The 13,019-nt window shown below is 42.5% G+C and overlaps 1 protein-coding gene across 2 annotated transcripts in view; it reads right to left on the reverse strand.

Moving 5' to 3' along the window:
* LOC120030855 (kinesin-like protein KIF2A) overlaps positions 1–12,497 on the reverse strand; it is a 34,792-nt gene extending 22,295 nt beyond the window's left edge. For both annotated transcript variants that reach the window (XM_038976446.1, XM_038976381.1), the window contains exon 1: positions 12,334–12,497. In XM_038976446.1, coding sequence (XP_038832374.1) covers positions 12,334–12,394 — 61 coding nt within the window. In that variant the 5' untranslated portion in view covers positions 12,395–12,497. The remainder of the gene's footprint in view (positions 1–12,333) is intronic.
* Positions 12,498–13,019: the final 522 nt, after the last annotated feature.

Consider the following 13,019-nt stretch of genomic DNA (forward strand, 5'->3'; position numbering starts at 1 on the left):
TACATCCCACTGGCTGAGAGGAGGCAAGTTAAATGTGGAACACGTGGTCAGATGTCCGCATCATAAGACCGTAGGAAGTTATGCACGTCAGTTCACCATCATCATCATCATGTCTTGCTCTCCTCTCCCTCCGCAACCGGATCCTGGACTTCCTGACGGGCCGCACCCAGGTGGTGAGGGTAGGCAACAGCACATCTGCCATGCTGACCATCAACACGGAGGCGCCTCAGGGGTGCGTGCTTAGTCCCCACCTGTACTTCCTGTTCACGTGCGACTCCAACACCATCATTAAGTTTACCGACGACGCGACGGTGGTAGGCCTGATCACCGACGACAATGAGACAGCCTATAGGGAGGAAGGAGACCTCTCCCTCAAACAACAACCTCTCCCTCAAAATCATCAAGACAAAGGAGCTGATCGTGGACTACAGGAAAAGGAGGGCCGAGGGGGCTATGGAGCGTGTCGCGAGCTTCAAGTTCCTCGGTGTCACCATCACTAAGGACCTATCATGGTCCATACACACCAACACAGTTGTGAAGAGGGCGCAATGCCTCTTCCCGTTCAGTAGGCTGAAAAGATTTGGTATGTGCCCGCAGCTCCTTAAAAAAAATTCTACAGCTGCACCATTGAGAGCATCTTAACTGGCTGCAACGTCGCTTGATATGGCAACTGCCTGGCATCCGTCCGCGAGGTGCTACAGAGGGTAGTGCGTACGACCCAGTACATCACTGGGGCTGGGCTCCCTGCCATCAAGGACCTCTACTTTGACGTCCAGGCTCCCGAGTGGCGCAGTGGTCTAAGGCAGTGCATCTCAGTGCTAGAGGAGTCACTACAGACCCTGGTTTGATCCCGGGCTGTATCAAAACTGGCCGTGATTGGGAGTCCCATAGGGCGGCGCACAATTGACACATCGTCATCCAGGTTAGGGGAGGGTTTAGCTGGGGTAGGCCGTCATTGTAAAATAACAATTAGTTCTTATCTGACTTGCCTAGTTAAATAAAGGTTAAATAAATACCAGGTGGCGTCAGAGGAAGGCCCTCAACATTGTCAAAGACTACAGCCACCCAAATCATACTGTTGTCTCTGCTACCGCACGGCAAAGGGTACCAGAGTGCCAAGTCTGGGATCAAAATGCTCCTGAACAGCTTCTACCCTCAAGCCATAAGACTGCTGAACAGTTGATCAAGTGAAAACCTGGACTATTTGCATTGACCCCCTTTTCTTTTTTTGCACTGGTCTATGAATACTCACTGGACTCTACACACACATACTACACTGACACTCCAACACACACACACAAACGCATATTGATGCCACACATACACACTTTCACAAACTACATACGCTGCTGCTACTCTGTTTATTATCTATCCTGATTGACAGGTCACATTTACCCCTAACTACATGTACAAATTCCCTCGTACCCGGACTCGGTACCGGTGCTCCTTGTACAGTGCTGTGAAAAAGTATTTGCCCCCTTCCTGGTTTCTTATTTTTTTGCACATTTGTCACACTTAAATGTTTCAGATCAAACAAATTTTTATATTACACAAAGATAACCAAAGTAAACACAAAATGCAGTTTAAGTGATCATTTTATTTATTAACGGAAAAAAGCTATACGAAACTTCATGGCCCTATGTGACAATGTAATTGCCCCCCCTTGTTAAATCATGAATGTACTGTGGTTAACCTGTTTGGGCTGCAGGGGCAGTATTGAGTAGCCGGATAAAAGGTGCCCATTTCAAACGGCCTCGTACTCAATTCTTGCTCGTACAATATGCATATTATTATTACTATTGGATAGAAAACACTCTCTAGTTTCTAAAACCGTTTGAATTATATCTGTGAGTAAAACAGAACTCCTTTTGCAGCAAACTTCCTGACAGGAAGTGGAAAATCTGAAATTGATGCACTGTTCTAGGGCGTGCCTATTAAAGTCCTTGATATTTATTAGTTTAGATGCACTTCATACGTCTTCCACTAGATGTCGACAGGCAGTGAGAGAAGAAATGGAGTGTGTAACTTGATCTGGGGTCGCATAATAGCTTTCGGCATGACGTGTCACCAGTTTCCTGTTTTCTGGAGAGCGCGTGAAGGGACCTGGATTTGCCTTCTGATAAGCTGTCGTTATGGACGACTAATATCTCCGGCTTTGATTTTATTTGATACATGTGACAATATCATCGTAAAGTATGTTTTTTCAATATAGTTTAATCAGATTATTGAAATTTTTTCGGGAGTTTTGCCGTGTTCCGTTCTCTGAGTTTGTTGACGATGGAGAGATTCGCGCCACTTGGCAAGTGTGCTTACTAAATCGAGAGGGGAAAAAGGCCGTTCTAAAACCAAACAACGATTGTTCTGGACAAAGGACCCCTTGTACAACATTCTGATGGAAGATCAGCAAAAGTAGGACCCATTTTATGATGTTATTTCATATATCTGTCGTACATGTGAACTAGTAGTTTGCGGCCAGGTTTTGGGCACGCTCTCGCCATAACGTAAACTGCATATCGTAATGAAGTTATTTTTAGAATTCTAACACGGCGATTGCATTAAGAACTAGTGTACCTATAATTTCCTATACAACATGTATTTTTTAGTTATGTTTATGAATAGTTATTTGGTCAGAATATGTGTGTCAGAAAAAGTGTCAGAAAAATATCCGGACGTTGTGGGAAAAAGATGCTACGTTAGCACAATGTATAACCACTGATTTCAGCTCTAAATATGCACATTTTCAAACAAAACATGAGTGTATGTATAACCTGATGTTATAGGACTGTCATCTGATGAAGCTTATCAAGGTTAGTCAAAAATTATATATCTTTTGCTGGTTTGTTACGATCGCTAACTTTTGATGCTGGGAAATGGCTTGTGTTTCTGGCTATTGTGGTAAGCTAATATAATGCTATATTGTGTTTTCGCTGTAAAACACTTAAGAACTCGGAAATATTGGCTGGAATCACAAGATGCCTGTCTTTCATTTGCTGTACACCATGTATTTTTCAGAAATGTTTTATGATGAGTATTTAGGTATTTGACGTTGGTGTCTAATTACTCTGGCTGCTTCGGTGCCATTTCTGACGGTAGCTGTGATGGTAGCTGCAATGTAAAACTGATTTATAGCTCAAATATGCACATTTTTCAAACAAAACATAGATTTATTGAATAACATGTTATAAGACTGTCATCTGATGAAGTTGTTTCTTGGTTAGTTTGGTTGGTTCTTGGTTAATTAGGTTGGCTTTGTGCATGCTACCTGTGCTGTGAAAAATGTCTGTCCTTTTTTGTATTTGGTGGTGAGCTAACATAAATATACGTGGTGTTTTCGCTGTAAAACATTTTAAAAATCGGACATATTGGCTGGATTCACAAGATGTTTATCTTTCATATGCTGTATTGGACTTGTTAATGTGTGAAAGTTAAATATTTCTAAAAAATATATTTTGAATTTCGTGCCCTGCACTTGAAGTGGCTGTTGTCATATTGTGCCCGGCTCCGGGCTTGCAGCCAGAAGAAGTTAATCACAATTTTTGGAAAGCTGAGTTCTATTTCAATAGCCACACCCAGGCCTGATTACTGCCAGACCTGTTGAGTCAAGAAATCACTTAAATGTGACAAAGTGAAGTAGGCCAAAAGATCTCAAAAAGCAAGACATCATGCCGCGATCCAAAGAAATTCAGGAACAGATGAGAAACAAAGTAATTGACATCTGTCAGTCTGGAAAGGGTTACAAAGCCATTTCTAAAGCTTTGGGACTCAAGCGAACCATGGTGAGAGCCTTTATCCACAAATGGAGAAAATTTGGAACAGTGGTGGTGAACCTTCCCAGGAGTGGCCGGCCTACCAAAATTACCCCAAGAGCGCAGCGACAACTCATCCAAAAGGTCACAAAAGAACCCACAACAACATCTAAAGAACTGCAGGCCTCACTTGCCTCAGTTAAGATCAGTGTTCATAACTCAACCATAAGAAAGACTGGGCAAAAATGGCATCCATGGCGAAAACCACTGCTGACCAAGAACCACCTAAAGGCTCGTATCACATCTTGATGATCCCCAAAACTTTTGGGAAAATATTCTGTGGACTGACGAGACAAAAGTTGAACTTTTTGGAAGGTGTGTGTCTCGTTACATCTGGCATAAAAGTAACAGCATTTCAGAAAAAGAACATCATACCAACAGTCAAATATGGTGGTGGTAGTGTGATGGTCTGGGGCTGCTTTAGGACCTGGACGACTTGCTGTGATTGATGGAACCATGAATTCTGCTCTCGAACAAAAAATCCTGAAAGAGAATGTCCGGCCATCAGTTCGTGACCTCAAGCTGAAGCGCACGTGGGTTCTGCCACAGGACAATGATCCAAAAACACACCAGCAAGTCCACCTCAATGTCTTAATAAAAACAAAATGAAGGTTTTGGAGTGGTCTAGTCAAAGTCCGGACTTGAATCCGATTGAGATGCTGTGGCGTGACCTTAAAAGGCGGCTCATGCTCGAAAATCCTCCAATGTGGCTGAATTAAAACAATTCTGCAAAGAAGAATAGGCCAAAATTCCTCCCCAGCGACGTGAAAGACTCATTGCCAGTTATCGCAAACGCTTGATTGCAGTTGTTGCTGCTGAGGGTGGCACAACCAGTTATTAGGTTTAGAGGGGAATTACTTTTTCACATAGGGCCATGAAGGTTTCGGATAGCTTTTTTCCCTTAACCTCTCTTGGGTAGGGGGCAGTATTTTCACGTCCGGATGAAAAGCATGCCCAGAGTAAACTGCCTGCTACTCAGGCCCAGATGCTAGGATATGCATATTATTAGTAGATTTGGATAGAAAACACTCTGAAGTTTATAAAACTGTTTGAATGATGTCTATGAGTATAACAGAACTCATATGGCAGGCAAACACCCGAGAAAAAATCCAACCAGGAAGTGGGAAATCTGAGGTTTGTAGTTTTTCAACTCTTTGCTTATCCAAGATACAGTGAAAATGGGGTCATATTGCACTTCCTTAGGCTTCCACTAGATGTCAACAGTCTTTAGAACCTTGTTTGAGGCTTCTACTGTGAAGTGGGGGCGAATGAGAGGGGAATGAGTCAGAGGTCTGCCAGAGAGCCACGAGCTGACCAGGCGAGTTCACGTGAGAGAGTTGCATTTCTGAAGACAAAGGAATTCTCCGGTTGGAACATTATTGAAGATTTACGTCAAACATCCTAAAGATTGATTCTATACGTCGTTTGACATGTTTCTACGGACTGTAACGGAACTTTTTGACTTTGTCTGCACCTAGTGATCGCGCCTCATGAATTTTGATTACTGGGCTAAACGCGCTAACAAAAATGATGTATTTGGACAAATTATGGACTTCATCGAACAAAACAAACATTTATTGATTCCTGGGAGTGCATTCTGATGAAGATCATTAAAGGTAAGTGAATATTTATAATGCTATTCTGACATCTGACTACACAACATGGCGGATATCTCTTTGGGTTGTGTTGGTCTCTGAGCGCTGTACTCAGATTATTGCATGGTGTGCTTTTTCCGTAAAAAAAAATTGAAATCTGACACAGTGGTTGCATTAAGGAGAAGTGGATCTAAAATTCCATGCATAACAGTTGTATCTTTTAGCAATCTTTATTATGAGTATTTCTGTAAATTGATGAGGCTCTCTGCAAAATCACCGGATGTTTTGGAACTACTGAACATAACGCGCCAATGTAAACTCTGATTTTTGGATATAAATATAAACTCAACCGAACAAAACATACATGTATTGTGTAACATGAAGTGCTATGAGTGTCATCTGATGAAGATCAAAGGTTAGTGATTCATTTTCTCTATTTCTGCTTTTTGTGAATCTTCTCTTTGGCTGGACAAATGGCTGTGTTTTTCTGTCACTTGGCTCTGACCTAATATAATCGTTTGGTGTGCTTTCGTCGTAAAGCCTTTTTGAAAATCGGACACGGTGGCTGGATTTACAACAAGTGTATCTTTAAAATGGTGTAAAATACTTGTATGTTTGGGGAATTTTAATTATGGGATTTGTTGTTTTGAAATTGGCGCCCTGCAGTTTCACTGGCTGTTGACGAGGTGAGACGCTACCGTCCCACATACCCTAGAGAGGTTAATAAATAAAATCATCACAACTGCATGTTGTGTTTACTTGGGTTATCTTTGTGTAATATTTAAATTTGTTTGATGACCTGAAACATTTAAGTGTGACAAATGTGCAAAAAAATAAGAAATCAGGAAGGCGGCAAATACTTTTCCACAGCACTGTATATAGCCTCGTTATTTTTATTTTGTGTAATTTTTCGTACTTTTAAACTAAGCATTTCACAGTAAAGTCCACACCTGTTGTATTCGGCGCATGTGACAAATAAAATGTGATATCTGCTCTAGACAAACATACTTCTGGTCAAGAGGGATTAGGTCCAACTGGTGTGTTTCTGTGTGGGCCTATGCACTACTACCTGAAGAAATACAACTTGCTGAAGTGGAATAGCCTGAATGCCATGGTGTAACTGTGTCACTTCCGTCACTTTCCTTGACCCAACCTGGGCTAGAACTAGGGACCCTCTGAACATATCAAACTGCTTCCCACGAAGCATCACTACATATTGCGCCACAAAAGACGCTGCCCTTGCAGAGCAAGGTAAACAACTACTTCAAGGTCTCAGAGCGAGTGACGTCACTGATTGAAAAATTACTAGCACGCACTGCTAACTAGCTAGACTTTTCACACCGGTTACAATGTCATGCAGTCTTGATTTTCTTAGCCCCATTTAGTTAGTGTCTTGCTTGGACAAGCTACATAGACTGTGTGTGTGTGTGGGGGGGGGGGGGGGGGGGGAATTCTGACAGCTGTTTCTCCAGAGATCTGTACGGTAGAGCTGGACCAGAGCCAGGTAGCAGGCTGTTAAATCCCATGCTGGATCATCAGGTTGGTTGCCAAGCTACCCTGGCAACAAAAGGCGAGACTGTAGACACCCGACCTCAGACAGACAGCGTTATATTAAGAGAAGGGACACATGAAAGGTGACAGAGCCCAGTTTTCAAAAGGATTTGACGAGGACACACACATTAGGAACAGAAACCACCAACTCGCCCTGATTGAAGGGAGCATGGGCAACAGCCAGCAGGCGTATCAAGAGTCTAGTAGTCACTAGTCACAGTAAAACAGGTCCACATTGACCAGAGGCTATACAGACTGTCTTGCTGGGAGAACATACCAAAGATTGAGTGACAAGAAGTTTTGACCGCACCCCTTTTGATTTGAATGAAACTTACTATACATATTTTGCCAGAAATTTACTTTTCGGACCTGAATGAGGGTATGAATACTTTCTGAAAGCACTGTATAGAATACATCCAGTTCACCATGTTCAGCTGTAAACATATCAACAGACCATTGAATGGTACCCTGTCCGTGTGCACTGACTGCAGTGCCATACTCTGGCTCTTACCTCTATTCCAAAGGTCATTAACTGACAACACAGGGCTGAAGGAAGTAAATTGCATCTGCTTGCTTTGTTGCAAGTTGCAACAGTACATTGGCTAAGTTTTCCTTGGGTCTCTACTCTACTTCGGTCATAATGTCAACAGACACAGCAGAGCCTTCCAAGGCATGACGATGACAGAGACAGAACCCCGGGTAAGCTGCAAAGGACACAGTGTCACATTCAGAAAGAACCTCAGTCACTGACTAGGGGGAACGGATTAGCCTAAATACTGTGGGGTGAAATGTGACAAACAGCCTAGACCATGTTCGCCGCGAATGGAGCATGCGGTCCGCCCTATACCACCAGCTCCAAGAACACACCTGGAAGCTGGTTGCATCATGCAGAGAGGCCAGTTTAACCTGTTACAGTGTAGTCTATGGACTCGCATATCCATATTTTCAGTTCTTCCAGTTAGATGATGATACAGTACAGTACAATGCAGCTCAATCACATGACTCCTCTATTCCTGATGGACACAATTGTAAAGTAGCATATTGAAAGAGAGAATAATACTGCTGTCACCCCAACTGCCTGAAAACAGACCTAAAATGGGGCCTAAAGGTGTCAGCATGCTTCAGTTCGGCTGGCAAGTTGCCAAACTTGGCTAGGCGAACCAAACAAGTGTGCTCGCATACTCCCTTAAAAGACTTTCGCTTGAAAAAAAGTGGCAATAGTACTGTTTGTCCATCCTGAGACGCCGTAGCCAGTATACACTTCCTCAAAAAAATCACAATTAATCTAAGATAACTCAAGAAATCTGTCAGAAATGTTGACGCTTTTGCCGAGGAGATCTTAGTTGCGCAATTTTGCATCTAAGATGTTATGTTCAGTATTTCTCAGGTGAGAAAATGTGCATGAAAACGAGTCGTCTTCTCATTGAAATATCCCTTCTGTTGCCTCCCGAGTGGCGCAGCGGTCTAAGGCACTTCGTCACTACAGATCCGGGGTTCGATCCCATGCTGTGTTACAGCTGGCCGTGACCAGGAGACCCATGATGCGGCGCATAATTGGCCCAGAGTCGTCCGGGTTAGGGGAGGGGTTGGCCAGCCGGGATTTCCTTGTCCCATCGCGCACTAGCGACTCCTTGTGGCGGGCCGGGCGCCTGCAAGCTGACTTCGGTCGCCAGCTGGACAGTGTTTCCTCTAACACATTGGTGTGGCTGGCTTCCGGGTTAAGCGAGCAGTGTGTCAAGAAGCAGTGCGGCTTGGCAGGGTCGTGTTTTGGAGGACGCATGGCTCTCGACCTTCGCCTCTCCCGAGTCCATAGGGGTGTTGCAGCGATGGGACGAGACTGTAACTAACAACTGGCTATCACGAAATTGGGAAGAAAATGGGGTAAATGTACAAAAGAATTTATGAAATATCCCTCCTGTTGACCAATCACAGATGAAGGGACTTGGACTTTGGCTTGCCTCGAGTAAAAATTATTTGTGCACGAAGAGCTGAAAAAACCCTTGCCGAACACCAGAACCAACAAAAACATCACCAAATATGCTAACTGTTCCAAACTGTTTGATGGGAAGCATGCGGGTGCCTTAAAGAGTAGAGATGAGACTGGCTGCATTGTTTACCATTTTGGCCCACTTTAGTGCTGAAACCTGGCTGAGTGGGTGTGTTGACACCACCCATATGTTTAAGGGGGGGTTACACTGCTTAGCAGGAGGAACAAAGCCCTGAACACATTAGTTTCACTCCCATAACAAAGACTGTCAGAATCAGAATCTGTCATCATGACATCAAAGGGGAAGAATTCCACAATCCTTACTTTACTGACTGCTAAGCATTCCCTTGTTCCAAAATGAGGAATCCATCTACTTTGAAAGACAATGAATGGGGATAATTTCATGCAGAAATGGGTAGAATAGAGTAGAAAATCCATGGTGAAGATTAAATATCTCTTATCCCATTGAAAAATGACCAAAGTTTTTCCTGTCCAGGCTGGGATTAAAAGTTATGCTGGTGTCTGATACACCCTGCTCAGTTAAAATACTAGTAGACTGGACTGTAATGTAAACATCATTTAGGATGGTAAGAAGAGTCAAATTGATAGTCAGCTATCATTATGGCAGTAAGCAGTATTTTGTGGTTGAGTGTTTAATCCGAGCCTGTTTTCAGATACACTCCCCTATCTCAGGCCTTTTTAAAGTGAACTCCGGGATAAAGAAAAGCGAAATAATTCAACTCTCTTTGTATTCACATTGCCCTTGCCTTTGAATGAGGACTCAGCTCTTTTGCCAGTTCACTTCACCTATTTTGTGGTCCGAGTCCTCTCTACAGTCACATTGCCATATTTAGAAAGGAACCAAGATCTTTTTCCAACATTCACACAATGCACTCTGGATTTTTACAAAATGCAGGAGAAGCCATTCTACCAGATCATGTTATCTAGATATACCTACTTACATTTTGGAAGATAATAGATTGCATTTAGTTAAAAGATTAGACGTAATAATTAGAACACGATAATATTAACATGTAAATATCATTGGTAACAGAATAAATAGCAGAAGAATCAGGCAAATTAAATAATACAATTGTACACTCAATGTAGGCTACCGCCCCTTTAAGAGATGGCACTAACCACAAAATCAATGCTATCAGGGATCCTTGGGACATCTAAAACCTAAATCCTAACCCCTACCCCAACCATTTTAAAATGTCAACTTCAATGGGGTAAGGTCAGAGTTGGGATGTCCCAAGGAAGCCGGATAGAAAGGACCTTGATTTTGTACTCTATGTTATGACTCCCACAAAATATGTCTACTCACACTATTCAAACCCCATGATCGAATAAACAGCGTATGAACCTCTTAGCCTAAAGATCACATATTGCAAATAAATAATCTTTACATCATGTCAGTACAAAACTCAACACATTTTGAAATTTCTGTGCATCCTTGACAATCAGTTTGGGTCTCTTTTGGAGGGGTCTGAGTTCCTTTGGAGTGTTCACAATGCACAAACAATTAAGCGAACTGAGTTCACAAAAATTGTCTGAAAGGGACCATGTGTGAACACACACTCAGAGCCCATCACTGCCTTGCTAATGGTAGGCCTAGTGATCGAGAGAGGAGAGTCCTCCTGGCATATTCCAGAGAGCTGCCTACAACAGATGGGGTGGTTGTTAACAGGTTGAATCGGGCTGAATCGGGCTTCGCCAGCCGCCAACCCCCCACGACCACCACAGAGAGGGCAATCCCTACTCACCATGCCACACCAGTCAGCCTGCCTATGGTATGTATGCTAGGCTAGATAATACTCACTTCCCATTCAAGCCGGGGGCCTAGACCTAGCTATGATGTGCTCAAGAATAATGCACACCATTATAGATGAACACCAAAGTAAACCACGACAGTCTAATTCACAATAAACCACAACCCTCTTTATCCGGAGTTTGTAGTAATCGGAAGGGATATGGTGGTTACTGCGTGTTGCTGTGCTTACACCTCAGCCCAGGAGGAGCCTCATGAGTCTTTACTCAGATTTGGCTGCCTGTAATCACCACAGTACAATTTACATTATGGAGATGCTAGAATGAAGCTGGCATTCAGACAAGACAAATCAAAATAACAGCCTCTTTCTCTTCCCATGACATCTCAAGCTCATCTTGGTTTCACTGCAAACCTACTCCATGTTACCAGATCAAGTTGGTCTTCATATATAAAACAGCAAGTCTCCTTGTCCTCTGGATTTGACAGAAAAATAATGATTCCACCTGACTGGTTGTCAAGATGATCTTTTTATGACAATTGCTTGCGTACTAGCTAACATCTATAAATCTATATACATGATATGGCTAGACCATCAATAGTACTTGCCCAACAATTAATTAAAAGTATCGCCTTGTCAGATCATTAACTTACTCTTTTCCAGCTGGCTGAACAGTGTTATTACTGTAGATAGATATCTAACAATATTGCTTGGCGTAGCACAGAATTGTCGACCAACCTTACGTACACATTGTTGGATTACTTCATGGAGCAAAACATTGATTTAATTTAATAATGTAACATTTTCTAAATTCAAACGAACCCCCTGCAACTAGACATGGACGTTTAGAAGACACAGGTTGTCTTCAAAGTCGGCTTAACGTTAGTATTGCCAAGTTAAGGTTGGTCGAAAATGATCTGTGATAGCTAACAGTACCAAACAGTACCTAACCTGTAACAGCTAAATGTGGAGCCTCACATTACGTTAGCACGTTAGAATCTGCTACCTAGACAAAACCCCAGTTGATTACCGTTATACCCACCAACAGACCTCTATGTAACTTAGCTAGTTATGCTAGCTATGACACACTGATAGAGAACATTACTATATATACAATAACTAGCCAACCATGTAGGTACATGCCAAGTAAGTTAGTTAACTTAACTAACGTTAGCTACGTTAACTAGTAAAGTTGACCAGACTAGCGTTAAAATGCATAGCTACCGTAACCTTTAGTTACATCCGCGGCAGGGCCTTTAGCTAGCAATAAGCTGCTAACTTTAACTAATTTGGTAACTTACAGACATAACTACGGCAACAATATCGTTAGCCAAGTTAGGCTGCTATAACAACACATGCTAGTTTAATTGATACGCATACACATGAGCTAATAGGTTATTAATGTGCATTGGTTGTCTAGTAACGTTAGCTGGCTCGTGAGCTAACGTTAGTTAAAGTTAGGCTAGCTAAGTTGACTAACGTTAGCTAGCTACTCAATAAAACCACCCCAACTTTGCAACTGCCTCAGTCTCGGCGTCTACCGTTGCTGTGTGTTCACCACAGCAACACAAAAGCTTCCCCAACAACTCCCAGCGAGCAAAATGTATCGAGACCTGAGAACTTACCATCGCTTCTCTTTATTTCAACATACACGCCAACGATGATCTTTCCAAAACTACCCGCCATTCTTCATCAGTGAAGAGAATATTCAGAAAAATATAGCTAGTCTGTTTGTGTTTGAAATAGCAAAATGTTTGACCGGGAGAGGAGGGAGCCGAGTGCAGCAAGATAGGAAGTGATCAAACTGTGTAACTGCGCATGCACAGAAGTGCCTTGTGTAAGGTGTTGACAGTCATTGGTGTTGACCAACTTCAGGTTTTCATCCATTCCAAATTCAAGTTAGGCCACCTGTACAGGTGAATGGTGGCATACGATGAATCACCAACGATTATGGATAAACTGACAAAATACATGTCTCTCCGCCCTAACGATGGGAGTCGTTGTACACAAAGCAACAAGTCAGGTTGTCTAGCTCCCGCCTATCCTTTCTTTGGATTGGTGCATACATCTTAATATTGTTATCTAGTTTTGAATATTCGACGAGGGTCGTTGACGTCAACCGCTTGTATTCAATGGAGAGAGACCATATCCTACTAGCCTCATGTCATTAATATGCATAGCCATCTCCGATATAAAGTGTTTTTTCTCAAAGTTGCCGTAAATGCGCTTGTAAATTAAAGAGTCAGTCTGTGATTTCTACATCAATTTTTTAACTTTTAAATTCATGATGTATAGCCATTGATTCTTGACG

Source organism: Salvelinus namaycush, chromosome 1 (genome assembly GCF_016432855.1).
Source record: "Salvelinus namaycush isolate Seneca chromosome 1, SaNama_1.0, whole genome shotgun sequence".
Classification (NCBI taxonomy): domain Eukaryota; kingdom Metazoa; phylum Chordata; class Actinopteri; order Salmoniformes; family Salmonidae; genus Salvelinus; species Salvelinus namaycush.